The sequence below is a fragment of the Epinephelus fuscoguttatus genome, linkage group LG3 (assembly GCF_011397635.1).
Source record: "Epinephelus fuscoguttatus linkage group LG3, E.fuscoguttatus.final_Chr_v1".
Lineage (NCBI taxonomy): Eukaryota > Metazoa > Chordata > Actinopteri > Perciformes > Serranidae > Epinephelus > Epinephelus fuscoguttatus.
Window position 1 is genome coordinate 5,846,323 of NC_064754.1, and position 21,391 is coordinate 5,867,713.

General features: G+C 41.8%; 3 protein-coding genes across 7 annotated transcripts; 2 read left to right on the forward strand and 1 right to left on the reverse strand.

Moving 5' to 3' along the window:
• Positions 1-3,635: 3,635 nt before the first annotated feature.
• yju2b (YJU2 splicing factor homolog B) lies at positions 3,636-10,114 on the reverse strand. Of its 2 annotated transcripts, none has more exons than XM_049571349.1 (10): positions 10,045-10,114; positions 7,816-7,856; positions 7,651-7,704; positions 7,432-7,514; positions 6,724-6,779; positions 6,562-6,622; positions 6,252-6,394; positions 5,834-6,006; positions 5,318-5,456; positions 3,636-4,524 (listed from the first exon to the last, which is right to left on the reverse strand). In XM_049571349.1, exons 2-10 carry the CDS (start codon positions 7,816-7,818, stop codon positions 4,034-4,036), a joined length of 1,203 nt encoding a protein of 400 aa, XP_049427306.1. In that variant the 5' UTR covers positions 7,819-7,856; positions 10,045-10,114; the 3' UTR covers positions 3,636-4,033. The 2 variants fall into 2 exon arrangements, with proteins under 2 accessions (XP_049427306.1, XP_049427307.1); XM_049571350.1 differs by having other exon boundaries at positions 10,029-10,084.
• An 18-nt stretch (positions 10,115-10,132) lies between these two features.
• gtf3aa (general transcription factor IIIAa) lies at positions 10,133-11,772 on the forward strand. Its single transcript, XM_049571351.1, has one exon. It carries the CDS (start codon positions 10,252-10,254, stop codon positions 11,326-11,328), a length of 1,077 nt encoding a protein of 358 aa, XP_049427308.1. The 5' UTR covers positions 10,133-10,251; the 3' UTR covers positions 11,329-11,772.
• Positions 11,773-14,150: 2,378 nt separating this feature from the next.
• On the forward strand, positions 14,151-21,237 carry LOC125885669 (persephin). 4 transcript variants are annotated; one of them, XM_049571354.1, is made up of 3 exons: positions 14,151-18,208; positions 19,118-19,606; positions 19,887-21,237. In XM_049571354.1, exons 2-3 carry the CDS (start codon positions 19,528-19,530, stop codon positions 20,351-20,353), a joined length of 546 nt encoding a protein of 181 aa, XP_049427311.1. In that variant the 5' UTR covers positions 14,151-18,208; positions 19,118-19,527; the 3' UTR covers positions 20,354-21,237. The 4 variants fall into 4 exon arrangements, with proteins under 4 accessions (XP_049427311.1, XP_049427314.1, XP_049427313.1 ...); XM_049571357.1 differs by having other exon boundaries at positions 19,121-19,606; XM_049571356.1 differs by having other exon boundaries at positions 14,151-16,309; positions 17,497-19,606.
• The last annotated feature ends 154 nt before the right edge of the window (positions 21,238-21,391 follow it).

Consider the following 21,391-nt stretch of genomic DNA (forward strand, 5'->3'; position numbering starts at 1 on the left):
TTACTGTACATTAACTGTGAGCTAATGACTCTTTATCTTCATTACAAAACCCCACAGTGCATTACAGGTAATTAAAAGTGTTGAATACATTCTCCAGTGACAAAGATTTGAGTTTTCATTAGAGATCTGAGATGCTGTCACTGAGAATGAATTCAAAGTGTGCATGCTGTATTTTTGAAGATAGGTGCTGTTAAAGCCTTTTAACACACAGGAGTGCTCACTTGTTTTTGCATAATTGGCTTTGCTGGACTTGATCGACAGCTTATTCATTCATTAGTCTTATGAGTCCATAGACACTGGTGACATCATGTAATTTGTGCAGAGGTCTAAATCAGCTGCAACAACTGGAAACACCTGTGTGAGTATGAAAGGCCTTTAAAGGGACAGTTCATCCCCAAAATCAAAAATTCACATTTTTCCTTTCACCTGTGGTGCTGTTTATAAATGTAGATTGTTTTGGTGTGAGATGCAGAGTGTTGGAGATATCGACCGGAGAGATGTCTGCCTTCTCTCCAGTATAATGGAACTATATGGCACTCGGTTTGTGGTGCTAAAAGCGCCAAACACAATGATTTTAAAAAAACTCAACAGCAATGTCTCTTTGCAGAAATCATGACGAGGTTACTCAAGACAATCCGTAGACGTTGCTGTGAGCAGTTTCATGTAGGATCTTTTTTTTTTTTTTACCAACCAACACCCGCCAATCCTATCAACATACAGAAAGAAATGTGCATCTACTGCTAGCTCACCTAGCACCCCTGAGCTAGCAAAGTTACAGCTCAGCTAAGGAGGATGTCATTAATGTCACAATGTCACAAGCACAAGCTTCTCGTCCATGAGTAGATGCACACTACTTTGTGAGTGGCGAAACAGGTGTAGTTCTGTAGAAAGAAAATAGTTCCTACATGAAGCTGCTCACAGCAAGGTCTGTGGATTATCTTGAGTGATCAGGTCATGGTTTGTGGAGAGAGACATTGCTGTTGGGTTTTCCAAATGTATTTTTTGGTGCTCAAGGTACCTGAGTGCCATCTAGTTCCATATATTGGAGAGAAGGCAGACATCTCGGCAATCTCGGGGTGAGAGCCCTTCATCTCCTGAAGACAACAAGTCCTCCACCACTCAGAGGCAGCAGGGGCGATGGGGTGAGAGACCTTTGTCTTCTGCAGATTCCACCAACCAGTTCATCAAGTGACGATTTCTTGGTTTGGTTGTGGAATTGGAAGGAGAGAAAACAAGCAGGAGGAGAAAGAGAGGATGGAGAGGGTGATAAAGGCGAGAGATGAGCTGTGGGCGGAGATGGTGAGATTGGATGAGTTAAGGAGAGAACAACAGGAAAGACAGAGGAAGGAGGAGAGAAAAAGACAGGAAAGGGGGCCAGATGAAGAGCATTTCAAGAGGTTGGAAATGGAGAGGAAAAGACAGAGAAAGGAGGCTAAAGAGAGAGAAGATGGAGAAGGAGGAGAGAGAGAGGAAGGAGAAAAAGAGGCTGAAGATGGTGAAGGAGCTAAAAAGAGAGTGGAAGGAGGACAGAAAGAGATGGAAAGAGGAGAAGAAAGAGAGAAAAAGACAGAGGAAGGAAAGGATTGAAAAAAAGTGGAAGGAGAGAGAGATTCAGGAGGACTAGAGAACTGTTGCTCCTCTTATTATGTGCTCTATCCCTCCCTCCTGTCAGAACATTGAAGTCTCTCCTGTGAAATGTTCAAATTCACTGCATCACTTTGTGAGCAGAACTTGCAGGTTGCGGCTGTTGCCCCTCCTGACCACAGATCCAGACTGTTCTTTAGTCCACTGCCATGCTGTCAAGACACTCCTGATGGCTTAACAACATGGACAACATCTTGATCTCTGACACAAAACACACTTGTCCACAGAAAACAAATGTTCACCTCAGACTGTATCCTTCAGCGGGATCGGAAGTCATGACCTCCTTAAACTCCTCTTACACCACAGCCTTTTGCTTCTGCAACCACAGATGCTGCAGTCCGTCTGGTCTGCTGACATCAAAATTAAACAATGCCAGGGTTTAGATCAGACAGGAAATGCCTGAAAAGTAGGCCCTTATATAAAGCAAACAAAAACACTAAAATCACAGCCGTGTCTCCACTGTACTTCTAAAATGTACTAAAACTACAGACTCTGCGATGCTTTTAACCTGCTGCTGTTACCACAGCAAACCTCTCCTTGGGTTTACACCAAGCAGGTACATCCTAAAGAGATAGAGTTAGATAGATTTAAATTGTTAGATATGCGGGCACAGGCAGCCCTGATGTCTTGCCACTGCTGACGATACTTCTGAGTGCACTGATTCAAATGTTCCATTCACTGCCTGACTGTATATGTGGTCATGCTCTCCTCTTGTTGACATCAGCCCTGTTTCTCCACTGCACCTTAAATTCAGTGACAGGGTTTTCAAAACTGATACATGTCCTAACCTGACTGTTTGGACTAGGTTATGACCAGGTAAGGACCAACACTACACCAACCACCGGCCCACTGAACCACCACACAGAATGAAGCTAGCATCTGCTGCTAGCTCACCTCGCACCACTGAGCTAGCAAAGGTAATAGCTCAGCTGAGGAAGACACCATTGATGTTTACATCTCATGTCACAAGTACGAGCCTTTCATCAATGAGTAGATGCACACTTCTTTCTGAGTGGGGACACAGGTGTAGCTCTGTATGAAGAACATAGTTACTAGTTACTATACTATTATAATTCGTAAGAAAGTCCGTATAGGGCGGGTGGGTCAATCACACACCAAACTTTCAACCAGGAGCCTGCTGTTCTGTCCCGTGTGAAACCAAAGTTCATTGAATTATTTCAGTAACAACGTAATGTGCTAGTGTGTGTAGCATGCAACACTAGTAGGGCTGCAACTAACGATTATTTTCATTGTCGACTAATCTGTCGATTATTTCTTCAATTAGTCGACTAATCATTTTATCGTAAAATGTCTGTCTGTCTCTCCCAAACCCCAAAATTATGTCATCTAATGCCTTGTTTCGAAGGGTTTTAGTTCACTGTCATGGGAGAGTGTATAAAGCTGCCAATATTTGGACATAAGACGCTGCAATAAGAGTATTTTGGGGTACTTTTATAGTACTTTTTAGTACTAGGACTCAAACCGATTAGTTGACTACTAGAATAGTCACCGTTTATTTTAATAGTCGATTAGTCATCGATTGACTAATCACTGCAGCCCGAAACACTAGTGACTTACATCAGATGACAAATTACGTGACATTACGTGAGTAAGAAAAGCACTAATTTTCAGCTGATCTATGATGTTTTTTTCTTAACCTGCCTAAACCTAAGGAAATAAATTCAAACAAAGTGTTTTACCTATGTGGTAAGTTTCTTCTGAAAAAGACTGTATGCATGTAATGAGCAGAAACTGTACATATTCTATAAAATACGAAAATGTATTTTGAAAAGACACAATGTATGTAACAACTGTCGATTGAGATGGCATCTGTGAACGTCCAAAATCAATGCAGGAGGTGACCTAGCACATCATTCTGACGTTTATGTCCACTGACAAAGCTGCAGCATTTGATGAGTTTGGATAAGAATGGCTTGAGAAAGTTGCAACAATTCATAATATTCAGAGAACAAACTCAACTCAAACAACAGTTTAACTTTACACAGTATTTTACATTTAATTTTGCAAGGTGCCTGAAATTTAAAAAACTATAAATATTCCTAACTGGGTTTGTAGTGTCTGCACAGAGGCCTTATTACCAGGTCGCATACAACACTTAAAATATTTTGACACATTTAGAAGTCAAGCTATCATCCTAAAACACATTTATGATAATGCACCTGCAGGCCACCGAGCTTTAAATCAAAATCTTATTTCAAATAAAATACTTCCATGGTGAGCAGACAGCAGAACAACTGTGTTTCCAACAAGTGAAAAACAGCACACGTTACAGCAAACATCTGCAGTTTGTGTTTCACTCTCATAAAATGACACACAGCCTTCCACTCACTGAAAACAGAAATGATTCCATTCATCGTATTAATCAGTGTCACTGTCCTGGGTCTGAATCTGAGTCGCTGTAGTCCGCCACCAGGGATGCGAGCCCTCCTAAACTTCTATACTGTTCCTTCTCCTTCCCAGAGTCCTTTGTCAGTCCTTCCTCTGCTCCCTCTGTGGTTTCAGCATGCGTCTCTCTGGACGCACTGCCATTTGTCCCTTTTACCTCCAGCCCCACCTGTGTTATACACGGGGCTTCCTTTCCCTGAGTGACATCTCCATTATGTGTGTTGATTTCAGGGTGCGACTCTCTGCGAGTGACAGTGGCGCAGGGTTCGCTCTTCACTCCCGGTCCTCCTGAGCGTTTGCGGATCAGGGGGCTGTGCGAGGAGCTCAGGGCTTTGGCCACTGCTGCTTCTTTCCCCTGCAGGCCAAGCTTGTGGAGGAGACTGCCTGCAGCGCCTCCCGGTGTGGATGAGGTGGTGTTGAACCACGAACGAGAGGCAATCTCTTTCCGCTTGCTGTGCTGCTTGTCCTCATAGGCTGATTAGGGAGGGGAACAGTGAGGAGGACATGTTTAAATTAGTCTTAATATTAGAATTGACAATTTGCTCTGTTATAGAACATTTAACAGACACCTTATTGTTATCCATGTGTATCCAGTGCAGTATGGTACACAGAGGAACTGCTCATAACAAAGAAGGAATGATGCAACATTTAGTAGGAGTGAGGCAAACATTCAGACTACACATGCAGTGAAAATAACAAAAAACCTTCCTGTCAGAAAACGTTCGGTCATCTTTTAAAGGGTTTACTGTGCAGGAATTGTAGGTTACAATTTGTAAACATAACATTCAAACTTGGCCCCTCCTCCCTCCCCTGCAAGCTACTACTGTAGAAACTGGTGGTTGTAAGAACTTCGCTGGCAGTTAGCTTGCTAAGCTAACTGCCAGTACCTACCTGTCCAACAGAAAACAGGCCAACTCTGCATCACTCTTCATCCCCATTCTCTCCTTCAGTGCTCACTAGCTCACTTTACTCTCCTTTTGTTACAAGTTCAGTGTTTCGCCTCGCTATATTTGAGTTTTTTCCACCACTGTGTCCGCAATTTCCGTAGCTTCCTCTTGGATAGGTGCTGCTACTACCTGATCCCTATCTCTGCAGATAAACACACTGCCACACACTTTGAGTGAGTGATGATTGAGAAACATTACGTGTTTTGTTTTGTTTTTTCCCCAGGGTAATCCTGTATAGTATGTCTTTCAAATTTTCTATAGATATTGACAAATCTATTTAATCAATTTGTGTAAGTTCAGAGTCTGTATCTGTTACTTACAGTCGGGTGCCTGGTATGTGAGCAGTGCTGCCAGTCTCTTGTCCTCCTCCTTCTCTGGCAACAACGGGATGGACAGATTGGTCCTCATCCTCACCACGTTGTCCTTCTCCTCCTGCTCGGCCAGAACTTTCTTCTCCGTCTGTCCAATTAAAGCAGAGCTGTCAGTTTAGTGACACATTGCAGTACAATCTAAAACCATCCGAACTTGGCATTACTGCATCCTGTGACGCCAGGAGTCACTTTCTAGTTATTATTTTGTGTTCTTCTGAACTCCTCCCATGTTACTGGTGCTTGTGCTCACATGACAAAAACATGCATGACTACATTGTACATGGGATGTGTAAGAATGCCAGACATGCAATAATATACAGTAAATTGTATAGAAAAATATTTAAAATATCCATGGATGTCACAGGTTTGCACATGTTTTACTTTACGTTTCACTTTATAAATGCAAAAGGGGAATTTCAGAGAAAAAAAACAACAACACAAAACTAGTAATAATCACTATCCTACCCTGAATTTCCTGCGGAGGGTGCTGTTGAGCTGAAAGTCGTCCTTCCAGCCAGACTGGTGGTCTTGGATCTCTGACAGAGAGGGCAGAGCCTTCTTAAGCTTCTCCTTGTCTTTCCCACCGTGGTCAAGTTTAAACATGGCATCCGTCTCCAGTTTCTCCTTCTCTGTCCGCTCTGTGCAGAGAGGTGGAGGAGAGAGTCAATTAGGAACAGGAAACAAGCAGACTGTCAAAAATAGTACCAACCATTAAAAGAAAAGCCTCAAGGAGCAAGGACATAAAGACAGTCTTACAGTTTGTGATGGGCTATAAACTTGACACAGCATTATTGAAATAAAAACCTTCTTTGCCGTTGTCATGGTGCTGATTTCCAGCCTAAGCAAGTTATCTTTTAATTTATAATAAACACAAATCCTTTACCTGTGGTGAGAATCTGCTCATTTTCAGCCATGTCCCAGCGTTCCTCCTTCCTGCTCGCCCCGCTTACGATTACATAGTCACAGGTCGCCGGATCTGTTTGCATCTCGATGTAGTTGACACACAGATGGCACTTCATCCTAAACCTGGTTGAGGAGACATAAGTATGACATAAGTATCTTTAATCATTCATTTTACCTTTGAGTCACTTTGTCAGGGAGGTTCGTGATGATTCTCTATTGTTTAAGCAGATACGGCACCACACAGCTGCATCATGTTCAAGTCAGCATCAACCCAGTGTGTCTGTGTTTACCTGTAGATTGGCGTGGAGTAGTAGTTCCCCACTTTCTTCTTCTCAGCATTGTAACGGACCCCTGTGCAAGCAGAACAGCAGCGTCATGGAAATGAAAAGACATTGTGTGAGTCTGTGAGACTGAAACTGAATAAACGGGTCTGGTTTTGTCTTCAAACTTACCCATGCCGATGTGATTTTTGCAGCCATCACACCAGATATTGTAGGGCATCTCAAACCTTAATGGGCAACAATTAAACAGTTAAAGCATACACTTCACACCAGTTCTAGGAAATGTTCTTTTAAAGGTCTAGTACTGTGTTTGATTTCATGGCATCCAGCAGTGAGGTTGCAGAACTGAACTTTTCCCATGTAACAAGCATGTAGAAGAACTACTGTAACTGACACAAAAATGCAAATGGCCTTATCTAGAGCCAGTGTTTGGATTGTCCGTTCTGGGCTACTTTGGAACAACATGGCGGACTCAGAGGAAGAGGACCCGCTTGGTACGTAGGTACAAAAAAGCTCACTTAAGGTAACAAAAAAACAACGATTCTTATTGTCATGTGATTATAAACTAATGAAAACATAGTATGAATATTACATACTATTTCTGCCAATATATGCCCCTAAATCCAACACACTGGACCTTTAAAGCAGAGCATTATAAGTTTTATGATAATTAAAAATCACTGGATGCACTGTAGCATTTGTGTCATTCATTTGCATGTATAAACATGTATTCTGGAGACTATAACATAGTAATTCAACATATCTGATCACATGTCAGTGCCTGGATTGCAAATGATAATCATTGATCATTTCCAATCTCCCACCATCATCTGTTCATTTCTATTTGTGTATCTATTTCTTGTGTATGTGTATACTAACCTGATGATGAGGATGCCCTGGGACAGTTTCCTGGCCCTCTCCCGCAGAGCGTGAGTTTTATGGTAGCCATTGAGGGATCCATGCTGAAGACACAGAATGATGGAAATGTAAGTCAGTATCTGCTCCATAGAAGTAGAATTCCATTTTTGTGATCTGTACACCCAGGTTGCACTTGACTGACACACACATGTCTGTGTGATCATCATACATCAGACGTACCTTGGCTGGATCAAAATCTGGAGGGTAGTATTTGTTTGTTCCTTTTCTTTCACCCTGTCAAAGAGCAGTGCAGGATACTTTGTTAATAATAGTACAACGTTAAACATATATCATTGTGAGTATTTGTATCTTGACAGACAGCTAAATTTATTCATCATGACTTACCATGGTGACGACTGGATCTCCACACCAGTGATAAATTCACCCTTTATGCATGAGATGAAAAAGAAGTCATGTCACATACATCATACTGTAACATTAAGGTTACATGTAAAATGTTATACACACTCAGTTGTCAGTTTATTAGGCCCACCTACCTAACACTAAGGTTAGGGAAGGAGGTAATGTCGCAAGATAGCATTTTTCAATTGGTGAAAACGACAAACCAGACTACATTAAAAAATGTACGTATTAATGCTGCCAATTAACTCTTTTCAAACATACAGTGCACACGTAATATGAACATAAAATGAATTGTAAAAAAAAATCTATTGATGTTTTGATGTTAAATTTTGCATATGTCACTAAACGCCTAGATAGTAAAACATTAGACAGAAATTCAACTATAACAAGGACTGATTGGAAGTGGGGATGTATAAGGTACTCATCCATAATCAGTGTGTTACATACAGTAGATGTCAGTCAGCATGCCATCAGTTTGGAGAAACAGGCCGGAGTCTGACATAGAAGCTAAGCAATGTACTGCTGTTGATGGGGGTCAGCAGCAAAACCTATTTTAGCCACCTAAAAGAAATCTGTATCAGTTTAAGTGTACGCTACATTGAGAGTGAGGCAGCACGGTGGTGCAGTGGTTAGCACTGTCGCCTTCATCAACAGCTTGAGTTCCCCATCTATGCTCTCATCAAAGCCACCAGACTCCATTGACAAAAACAGTAATTTTAGCTCACTGAAAACAGGAGCCGCAAGTCTGCCGCTGCTTCAATCAGCTAGTTAGTTTGTGTTACTGTGTGACTTTAGTGAATCCAATCTAACCCTTTTAAATGCCAAAGTCACATAATAACACAAACCATGTGACTGTTCAAGGCAGCGGTAGACCAGCAGCTCCTGTGTTCAGCAGTGTTTAATCACTCTTTTTCTCAATGGAGTCTGGCTGTGATGAGAGTGATATAACAGCTTAATTTTCCCACTGGAAACTATTTATTTATTTTATTTGTTTATTTAACAGGGACAGTGCACAGCTGTCAGCCATACCAGAGTTAGCTACTAGCTAATTTTCATCTGTAGTCCCTGAGCAGGAACAGAAAACATATAGTGTTAAGACAGAAATCTAACACTATATTGTAAAACAAACAAGCACACATGAATACAGACAAATATAAAAACATCGTCACAGAGCAACATCTTCAGACAACGACAATAACAAAGTTTCACGCTATTTAGACACAACGGCAACAATAAAATCACAATGTTAAGACATGACAATAACAACAAGATTACGAACCAGTGAACTATGAGCCAGTGTTTGACAGTTTATGATTGATGGGTGCATGATTGGGTTGATTTTAGCCATGATTTTATCTTGGATTTAAAGCCAGTAAAGGTACTAATCTCTCTGTTCTTGCTTGGTACTGAGGTCCAGTAATTAGTGGCTCTGACAGAGAAGACTGATCTGCCAAACTCAGTAGATCTGTGCTGCACTGCACAGTCACGTCTGCTGGTCGTCCTAGATGTCCTCCTGTTGTCTGGACGTGGTGACATGAACTCGTTTGAACTACTGTTTGGCATTCAGGTAAAACAGTGAAAATATTATAAATACAGCACACACTTAAACTGATCTTGACATTTTAAAATACGTTTTGTAGCTGGCCCCTCCACAGCACTACATTGTTTAGCTACTACGTTGGACTCCAGCCTGCATTTCCAAACTAGGGACGTGTCGACTGACATCTACTGTATGTAATACACTGTCTATGGATAAGTAACTCATACAACCCCACTTCAAAAAATGTGAACTATCCCTTTAAGCCTGAAACTTCACCACACTTTGTAAACCAGTTAGCCAAGTGTCAACTAACTTTATAGCTTCAATTATACCACACACATATTGGCTGACTATCGGTTCCGTTAGCTAATTAATGCTTCTTTAATTTCTGACAGGAGGGTGAGGGGTGTGTCGAGCTTATATATAAAAACATTTAACTGCCATATTTTTACATGGAGTTTGGTGTATTGATCTGTAACCGCAGTTGAGCGCATCGGAGCTAAAAGCAAGCTAACATTAGCTAGCTTGCTAGCTGACGTTAGCGCCCTCTTCGAGCCAATATGAACAACATGGAGCTAAATGATAACTGCAAACAACAGTTTAAGTATCATAATTTCAAAATGCGCTGCTGTCATATTTACTGTTGATTACAAACCTTAAAAATTACTCACAAGTGCTCTCGTTGCTGTACACAAGCAGCAAATAACCAAACACCACAGTGCTGATGGGTAATGAGACGTCATTTCCAGGTTGCGGAAGTGGCGTCATGTTGCGGAGGATTCTGGGAAGTACCGGTGTCACAAGGAGAAACGTGGTCAGACCACAGCAGGCAAAATATTTACAGTTCGTGTCAGCTGTCATTTATTAATGTCGCAGAAATGGGAACTAAAACGGAGCCGCTCAAACGTTACATTTGCTCGTTTACCGGCTGCTCGGCGACTTATAACAAACAGTGGAAACTGGACGCTCACCTGTGTAAACACACCGGAGTGAAGCCGTACACATGTGAGCACAGCGGCTGCGGTAAGTCCTTCTGCAGCCCTTACCACCTGACGAGACATGAGCTCACTCACAGCGGGGTGAAGCCGTTTCAGTGCACCGAGGACGGCTGCGAGGAGGCCTTCACCACCAACACTAACCGGGACAGACACATCAGCCGCGTTCACACACACCAGCAGAGGAAGTACGTTTGCAAATTCGAGGACTGTGGGCTGGAGTTCAAGAAAAAAGAGCAGCTCAAGTCTCACATGTGTGAACAGCACACCCAGCTGCCCCCTTACCAGTGCACTTATGAAGGCTGCCAGATGCGATTCACCGTCCCCAGCAAGCTGAAGCGGCACGAGAAGGTGCACAGGGGGTACCCCTGTAAGGAGGAGGGCTGCATCTTCACGGGGAAGACCTGGACAGAGTACCTGAAGCACAGGAAGGAGCAGCACAGGCTCATCCTGAGGTGCGACCAGTGCAGCAAGGTGTTCAGGGACTCCTGGTTCCTGCATCAGCATCAGCGCGTCCACTCTGACACGCGGGTGGTCCTCAAGTGCCCCAGGGATGGCTGTGACAGGTCATTCACCACAGTGTTTAACCTGCAGAGCCACGTCGGCTCCTTCCACGAGGAGCTGCGGCCCTTCACCTGCACCCATGCAGGCTGTGGGAAGACCTTCACCATGAGACAGAGCCTCCAGCGTCACAGCATTGTCCACGACCCGGAGAGGAAGAAAATAAGGAAGCCTAGACCCAAAAGATCTCTTGCTTCCAGGTTAAGTGGTTACAGAGAAACAAAGACAGTGGTTGTCAAAAAGCACAGTGGGCCTGGATCCCTCACAGGGTCTGCACAGAAGAACACTGGTCCACCTGGTCCTGTGGAGTTGGTGTCCCTCCTGCAGGACACGTCCTTGCTGTGCAGCCCTGCTGTGGACACACATGGACTTACTAATGCTCTTACTCTGACAGTGTAGGCTTGAGAATTTATCATGTGTTATTATTCCTGACCTGGTTGATCCAAGTCTTGGTGTTGCATGAGTTTGGTCTGTCATTGTCAAATGAAAGGTTGATCATTGTGGACACTGTATTGTTTGATAGAAAACTAAACTGTCACCTGAGCTGATTTATAATGAATTGTGGTCTCTCTTAAAATGAATCCTGAATAATACATACAGCAACTTTTTGCATGGACCCGAATCCTGGTGCTCCGTCCGTCTGGGTGTCGTCAACTGTAATTTGTCTGTTTAAATGATATTTGGGTGACTTTTTTCTATTCTTCAAAGCCATTAAATCTCTGTTTCTGTAATTTCTATTTGAGAAATATATATTTTGTTCATATTGAGAAGTTGCTAAGAAAATTATGCATTATAAAATGTTAGAAAATGTAACTTTGCACAAAAATAAAACCTGCTGATGAATAGTATCAGTTATGCCTGATGTGGTGTCCTGTCATAGGCAGAGATTGGCGTGTAACACAGATGTGTTGTGCAATGGCCCACGTGCAGTTTATTGACTGATGGCAGTCTGTACATGTGCTGTAGGTACTGAGTGTGTGGAAGTGTGACTAGCGACAGCTCTGTGTATGGACTCTGCGGAGTTTGCATGTTGTCCGTTGGTGTGAATGTGAGTGTGACTGATTGTCTGTCTCTGTGTGTCAGCCCTGTGATAGTCAGGCGACCTGTCCAAGGTGTACACTGCCTCTCGCCCAGTGTCAGCTGGGATATGATGATGCCCCTGTGCACAAGGCCAGGTTGGTTATGAAATGTTTTTCCCAATTTGTTAAGTAAGAAGTTAACCTCAGCCCCATCCAACACTCTGGGGATGAACTGGAACAGCAGCTCTTGTGGCTGAACGGTAATAAATCCCTGCAGCCGGGTTCCAAAATCTGGTGAAAACACTTACTGAAAGAGTGGAGGCTCGTATAGCAGCAGATTAATGCCCACTGTTTTGGAATTACATGTTCAACAATGTCATAATGGTCCAGCACTTTGCAGCTGATGTTACTGACCTACACAACCAAAGGAGGGGTGTGTGTTGTCAGTGAAATCACCTGCTGCACACATCGGCTGGAATGAAAACCTGCAGATTCTTGTGCCTTGATTACACAAGGTGGAGCGTCTCAGCTCCGACCAACAGATTTACAGCGTAAACAGGAGCAGCTCCGTGCGAGTTTGAGATTCCAAGGCTAAATCCTCTCGGAATATTTCCCGTTACAGGACGGCTGCTCCCTGCATTCCTGCCCCGTGCGGCTCAGACGAGCCCTATATGGACTGACTATCTGACCAGCTCACCCAGGAATGCAGCAGACAGTAGAGCTCATCCAATTAGTATTCATACAGTTTGAATGTAACACGGTATCTCTTAATCATTTCCTCTTTCAAAACTTTCTACATGGCTGCTGGGGTGATACAACTGGAATTCATGTGAAAGAAGAGCTCAGGTTTGTTTCGATTAGAACGTAGCAGAGACACTGTCAGCTTATGCAGAAATACAGTGTAATCACTGTTCTTATCTATGACATTAGTCAACATTTTGGTTGAAAGTCATTTCTTTGGTGTGTGATTTTGTTACAAACCACAAACTTAAGTTCGTCTCATTCATCCTGCTTTGTCTGGCCACTACATATAACAGGGTTTTCAGTTTTTCACATCCAGTCCTAGCTTTTTTTTACCCTATAAATTACACAGTTTCTTCCATACTTAAACATTTTCATATTGTTCTGTTCTATTTTTACCTCATATTAGCTCTGGCATTAACTCAGGCTACATTTAGCCCAGTCTGGAGTCATGCCTGTCTGATCCACAGCAGTCTGGCTGCCTGTGAACAGACATACAGACTAACTGTCCTGGGTTCAAAGGGGGCTACTGTTAAACCTGTACATCTTATCTTTGAACATGAAGACAAAAATCCTTACAGGCCGCAGTTTTTCCTTTATACGCTGTGAGGGTCCAAGGACAGAGGGATGTTGTACGCTGTAAAGCCCTCTGAGGCAAATTGTGATTTATGATATTGGGCTTTATAAATGAAATTGAATTGAACTGTATTTTTAATTAAGTTAAGGATTTAACTGGATCAAGGAAACACCCAAATTCGGGTGGGTAAAATTCCCTCAGGATGAAGAAAAATAGTCTTTGTATAATCTAAAACCCAAAGGGGAGCAAGGGACCACCATAATTAGTTTGTACTTTAATTGTAAAGTTATTATTTGTTTCATAAATCCTACAAAGGACAGGATTTATTTTAATTTTTCTGATAGATGGAATAGACACACAGGAAGCAGTACATCACATTTTTTTAAAACTATTTTTTATTTATCTCTGCTTCATGATATAACAAAACAAACGTGCAGAACGTGCAGGAATGTGCCAGAGGAGACAGAGTGCTGGGAGGAGTGATTCTCCCCTTAAAGATCTACGATGTCTTGAAAAAGATTTAAAAGTAGGCTAGAGACCAGACGACTGTGACACTTATGTAAGAAGCTGGAAACAGCCCAGAGTTTAGAGAAGTTGCAAAGTCACTGTTAAGAGCGCTGGGCCATCTGAGAGAAAGTGGGGCGGGAAAAAAACAAAAAGAAAAACAAGGAACGTCCTGCCCTGCATTAACCGTGACTCCTGTTGTGCCCTAGAACAAGGCAGAAAACCCTCAGCTGCTCCTTTAGAGTTGCAGTGACCACAGGAAGATGACTGCTCATTAGTGTGGATGTTTGTGTTGTCTATAATGAATTATATAAAAAAAAAATATGATTCTTAACTTGTTAAAAATTGAAGTTTGGAAGTGCAGTATCATGTTAATCTTATAAGAGGACTAAACTATGTATAGTGCACAGTATAAACTGATTTAGGGCGTGTCCAACCACCTCTGCTTGTTAAGCGGTGCATTACCTGAGCACAAAGTAAACTGCTGTGTTCAAAGGGGTTGTATTTAGTCCCTTAATTAACTATAGGTGTGTTTTAGGTGTAACATGCATTGAACCAATCATCACCATCTCCCATTCCCTTTAAGAAACCCAGGTGCGCCTTCACCTGATGCACTGCTGTTTACATAGCAGATTTGGCAGATTGGAGAAGCGAGCAGTTTCTGCTGAGAGTAATGCAGAAAGAGCAGTAATGTCACTGCAGCAAATATCATGGGACATTTAAGCAGCAAAACTTAAAACGATCAATGACAGAGGAAACAGAACTAAACTTTTAGCCTCTGAAATAATGAAGTTATGCTGCTCCTTGTTTGTAAATGCACACAGCGTCTCCCTTAATGAGTCAGACAGCAGCTCTGCTCTGCTCTCTGCTATGTTCACATTTAAGAAAAATGTAATTAATATTTTCCCCATTAATGACGTATTATTTCACCTACCTGCAACCCATCTGCACATCCCTGTGTGTGCAACAAGCAGAGTGTACCCACGTTATGAACCCGCCAAGGTAGGCGCGTCTTGCTATCTGAGTAATGCACCAGTTAAATAGCAGGAGGATACTGCTCCAATCTAACTTTGGACAAGATTTTTGTTGGTTAATGGTGCAGTTGCTTTCTGCTGCCACAAAATATCAATATCCCAATAATGCCCCTGACCACACCTCATTTTAAGACCTACACACTGCCCATGGGCATACAGATAGGTGCAAGTACATTTGCTACTCACAAGGTGTGGGTGCTCAGTCTGAAACTAGCAATGGCAGTTGTGCTGTGCTCTGCACCAGGTGTGAGATTATGGCCCTAAGAATCTACAGCTAGCATGCTAGCATCTCTGTGAAGTAGGCCTACAAAGCAAAATGCTAACAAGCTTAAAATGACAAAGCAGATGTTTAACGGGTATAATGTTTCAAGGTTTCAGCCATGTTCAATATCACAACTGTTATCGATCCATTAAATGCCTGTTATCTGTGATTATAAGCCTCATAGATATGAGTCAGTAGGGGCCTGTTAGGTTTAGATGCCAAAATGATGTGGTTAGATTTAGAAAAAGATCATGGTTGTTGGTTTAAAATGGGACGTGAAGCCCAGTCTCTTGGGTGAAAGTCCTGTGATAACCTTCAAAAAAACTATTATTAACTATTATTATGATACATCGTTTAGGGACCATGAATATCTGCACGAAATTTCATATTATCTCATTCTGTAGATGTTACGATGTTTCACAGGATAACACCAAAGTCATGATGAGTCATCCTCTGGACAGCATTAATTCCTGTACAAAATTTCCATGCAGTCCACTGAGATATTCTGGTATGGACCAAATTGGTGGACTGATTGACCAACCTGCATAGCAAGCATAGCTATAAACCCTTATCTATTGTGGATAATGTGTTGGCATCTGAGAGTTTAGCTTGTCTAATATTCATCCGATTTGATTAAATGTATGATATCATTTCTGTCATAAAGAAGAGGTGACACCTTTTCAAATGATGGGTATCTAGTTTTGAAAAAGCACCAGACAGTTTTCAAATCTGGCCAGGTTTACCACTGTATAAAAATGTTTTGTGTCTTCTTCCTTTTTTTTAAAACAGAAATTGATGCCACGTTGTTTCCATTCCTGTCTGCTGACAACCCTGAATTCCAGACTGGTTCTTTAGGCCCTGATCCAATGGGATTGCTCTATCTCCACTGTATTTCTCCCACCACCTCCTCCGCTTTCCCTCTGTTTTTTCATCTCTCCCTTGGCCTTCATCCCTCTGTCTCTTTGAGAGATGGAAAGAATGTGTCAGGCCCTTTGCCCTTTCGTGTTCTTGTTAGCCGTACCAATTACCAGGAAATGGATGCTCTCGGAGAATTTTTTTTTGCTCGCTTGTGGACAGCTGAGTTAAGCAGAGATAGTTTTGTTTTCAACTTGTGCAGGTTGACAAAAGTCTTTATTTACGATTTCTGGAGGAACAAGAAGGATTACATGCCCAGCATACTCACTTAAGGCCACTGCGAATGTCCACTAGAGCATCTGTGTGCTGTTATGTGTCTTGCTCAAAGGTATGTCACATTTAATGTTTTTACTGCAACCCCAGACTATAGAGCCGAGGCCATTTTTTGAGTCTTAAAACCCACAGTGATTGATTAAAAAAGCAGAATACTGAAATTAAGCAACAAAAAACAAGTATCTGGGGTAAAAATAGCCTAAGACTCAGATGCATTGAGTGGTCTGGGTTATAACAGAGGAAAGGCTCACTTAAAAATACATTGTCATTTTTCATTTTTAACCTCTGTAATTTACTGCAGTCTCAAAAAACCTCATGCTTGAAAGAATTATTGAAATTCCTGGCAGTAAATTTCATGGCCCATTATTAATTCAAGATTTAGGGATGATTCATTTGTAATTCATATCAACAGAGCTATAATACATGAGAAATGGGGCTGTTTAAATGTAATAAATAAACTTAAAATCTCATTGGACACACTTCTCATGTCTAAATTTAACTGAGTGAAGCCAGGAGTCAGGCATGAACAAAATGCAGTAGAGGTAATGTTCTTTGTTGTGATAACTGTGTGTTTATTCCCTGCACTGTGGTAAATATTCCATAATACTTATATACTTTATGCCCGGTGCTGATGAGGATTTTGGTGGTCAAAGGTCAAGAGCTATGACCTCACTGCTTTCATTCTCATCATTGCAATGTCTCAAGAACAAAGAATGAATTTCCTCAGACTTGGCACAAATGTCCATTTGGACTCAGCAATGAACTGATAAGAATTTGGTGGTCAAAGGTCAAGGTCACAAAATATGCTTTTGGCCATAACTCAAGAATTATTACGCTAATCATGACAAAGTTTCATACAAATATCTAATACAATAAAATGATGAAGTGATGACCATTCTCTTCCTGGCATGAAGCATAATCTAATGTGACAACTAGTACTAATCTATTTTTACAATATGTTTCATGTAACTCGTGTTTATTGTATCTCATCTTTTTCTGATTTGTAATCACTGATATTTAGTTTGTTGTCCAATACTGTTTAATGGCTTTGCTTTGACATTCATGGAGGATGAATACATCTGGTCATTTCTTCACTTTTCCTGTAGCACCATGAGGTTCATATTGTGGTTTTGGGTAAAATGCCCAGCGCAGTTGCCAGAATAAAATGTTGGCATTGTGCATTTCAGCAAATCATGGATGTGTAGTTTAAGTTACCTGTGCATGAACTAAGTTTCTTATCAGGAGGACGACGGGATGGTGGATGCTGTGACACTCAAGCAAGATGGCTGCCAAGCTGCAGAGCACTGTTGGGGACCAGAGACATTCTAGCTGTATTTGTGGTGAAAAAACGGGGACATTTATACCCCATTTCTCGCAACAAAACTGGATATTTTTCAACAGGACGTTGGGACATTACCAGTTGATTTGTAGGAATCAAACCAGGTATTTTTTAATGAGACATTGGGGCATTTCCAGCCAGGGTTGTAGCAATCAAATTGGGTATTTTTTGACGAGACACTGGGACATTTACAGTTTGTTTGTAATAAGCAAACTGGGAATTTTTAAACAAGTCATCGGGACATTTTCAACCAAGTTTGTAGCAACCAAACCTGGTATTTTTTGACAAGATGTTGGGACATTTCCAGCCAGAGTTGTAATATCCAAATTGGGTGTTTTTTGAGGAGACGTTGGGACATTTCCAGCCAGAGTTGTAGTATCCAAATTGGGTATTTTTTGAGGAGACGTTGGGACATTTCCAGCCAGGGTTGTAGCAACCAAACCTGGTATTTTTTGACAAGACTGTGGGACATTTCCAGTCGATTTGTAGTATCCAAACTGGGTATGTTTTTACGAGACATTCGAAGATTTCCAGCCATGTTTGTCAGGGCCGGACTGGGTATTTTTTAAGGAGACATTGAGACATTTAAAGTTTATTTTTTAGCAACGAAACCAGGTATTTTTTAAAGGTATTTCTGAAAAACTCTTGCTATTCCCATCAGCCTCAGCTGTACTTTGTGTTTGCATGCTAACACACTAAAATAATACAGTGATGATGGTAAACATTACGCCTCCTTCTGTCCTTGTTGCCAGAATTCTGTCATCCTTTGTCTTATTCAAAAATGCATCATCAAGCTGAAATCAAGACCACTGACCACTGGCACAGGAAAAAAAACAAAAAACAAAAACACCAGGACTGTCAGATATAGAGTAGGGCAGGTTCAGTTCATATTTTTAGTTACTTCGGTTGCTAAATAAGGTGCTCTGAGGTGTTTGACCTGCACCTGGATGGCAGAAACAGGGTCCAAATATGCACTTTTTTGCAAACTCCAGATTCCATTCACTGCCTGCTCGGGCCCTATAACCGTTACCTAATGCATATTCTACATATTCTACATGTCAGCCACACATTGCTGATGAAATCCCTCGATTTATGGACCAGCTCTCGACGAGTCACCCATTGTGGAATGTCTGCTGAAACAGGCCCTGTTGTGTTCTAATTATAACCTGAACTGCCTTTCTTCTCTGGTGTTTTTCACCTTTTAAAGTTTTTACTTTTCTTTTATTGATCCTCAGACATAACGGTAAAGATAAGAGAAGCGACCAAAGCAGAATACAACGTGGGCCTGTTTTAAGACATTCCACAGTGACTCATCCTGCCCCTTTTTAATCTTTCACCGAACTTCTTCCTTTACATTTCCTACATGGATCATTTTTGTGTTTGCGTACTGATAAAGTTCTCTCTGTGTATCTCTTGGCTGGCCTGCCTTTCCACTTCCGCGTCTGTCTAGCTACCTATCTACTGATTCATTTATTACACATAATTCTCAGCATCATCAATGTGACATCATTGTCCACTCCTTAGCAGCTCTTAAGAAGCCCCAAACCTCCGGGAAATCCATATTGCCAGGGGCCAACATCCTTTGGAAAAACATCTGGGGGAAACTCAACAATAAGCCGGTGATTTACACCAATTAGATAATCTCAAAAGGACAAATTCTGGGTCAAGCGCCCGACTGCCCTCCTACGCTCCTGTCAGGCTCAGGTGAGTGGGATAGTCTGTTGGCAAGTAACGGGTTAGTGTCTGTCTCCCCCCTACACCTCCTCATCTCATCCCTTCACCCCCCCCCTTCATCTCCGAGGGCTATATATTGGACGTTGTGACTCGTCTGCATCTTAAGCATCACTCGCACCCGCAGACATTCGCAGACATACAAACCCACAAGTGTCTGGTTCATTTTGAGCAACGGCGTAGACGAAGAGCAGACTCCAGCGATGAGGTCCCTGTTGAAGCTGGTTGTGATTCTGTTTTGCGTCCAGAGGGGAGAGGGCCACTGGCTGAGATCACTGATTGGTAAGTACTGGCTGAAGAGAAGGTTGTGACCTATGACCTTTTGGCTAAAATCTAATTTTTGCTTGCTTTGAGAGCAGTGTGTCAAATATCATGTCTAGACTTGGAGATATATAACTTTAAACTTCGATTTTCTGCCTCTTAGAACTTATCAATTCTTAGTTAAGACTAAGAATAACTGGTGTCTCAATTTGGAGTACAGCCTGAAATTAGTTGCGCTTTGTATTTTCATTAGTTTCCTTTGTGTATCACATGTATTGATAACTCTTTCTGCCTTTTCCAGACCAGAAACAAGAAGCAGCATCTCCACACATATCACCAAATGCGGACAAGAGAAACAGAGATCCATCTGCAGAAGACGGCCAAACAGAAGCTTCTGGAGTCGGGCCATCACCTGATCCCGTCGTCCCGATCCCAGTCCGGTCACGTCGCTCTGCTTCAGACTCCCAGTGTGGCCTGCGCTCCATCCTGCTGCAGGTTCGAAACCTCGGGCTGGGCTACGACTCCGACGAGACCATCCTCTTCAAGTACTGCGGTGGGACGTGCCCCCATGTTCGCTCCAACCATGACCTCACCCTCACTAACCTGCTGGTGAGCGGGGTGCTCCCTCAACCAGCACCTGGGGATGTGTGGCACAACACGCCCTGCTGCAGGCCCACCCACCACGAGGATGTGGCCTTCCTTGATAACTCGCACCGTTGGCACAAGGTGGAGAAGCTGTCGGCAGCGGGGTGCAGCTGTGTTGGCTAGACAGCCGAGCGGAGATGACTGAACGGAGGAAGTGAGAGGGTAGGGGTGTGTGACAAGGCGTATGATGGTTTGTGAGGACAAGTCGATTCTAAGGACAAGTTTGCTGGCAGGTTTTCTTATTGTGTCTGTAAATGAAGAGTTGAATTCCAAAATGACATACCTTTGAGTAAGCTGAAACCTTTTCTTATGACGTTATTTATGTCAGAATCAATGAGCACAAAAAACCCTTTCACTTTTGGGTGAAAACCTCATGAATCCAGTTAAGTTGATTTAAATGTTCTGACTTCGACTGCTGATCTAATGGGCCTCAATGGGATTAGAATTTTATTACTTTTGGCATTTGTGAGCTTTAAAAATCCACCCTGTAACAGTCCAGCTACAATATACTGCTGCTTTTCTAAGTTCATGAACAGTTTGCATTCTAAAAAAGGGTGTTTTTCATCTGATGTTGACAGTAAATACATATATAAGGAATTAGAAATAAGCTCTTCATATGTAAGTACTTTTCTTTCTTTTTTTTTTTTAAATGAAAGCATTGCTTATATCAACTGATTCTGTCCAAAGCGGTCTAAAACTGTAAAAACTGAACAGAGACAAGATTCTACTACAAGCTACTTGACTATTTTTGTAAATAAGTATTTATTAAAAATCTTGAGTGCAACTTTGGGGTTAATAGTAGAAGGGATTATATATACTAAGCTGTATAGATATACCCGACGCAGCTGAGGGAAGCTCTTTTTAGTTCAGACTAATTTGTCAACAGTCCAGCTACAATTTTAAAAAAATGTATTTATGTAAGATAAGTTATTTATTTATTTGTTGCCTTTTTTGTCATGCTGATTAACTTATTTTGTAATGTGTTTATCTCTGTGTTCATTGTGTGTTCAGTTCCTATTAAAGATAAACTTGTAAAGCTCTAAACTGTGTTGGTGGATGTGTCATTAGTATAAAGACAGAAATTACATGTGTAATTTATGCAAAAAAAAAGTTTATTCAATGTTTTGTACAAAAATATATGTTTTGCACATGTACAAAAAT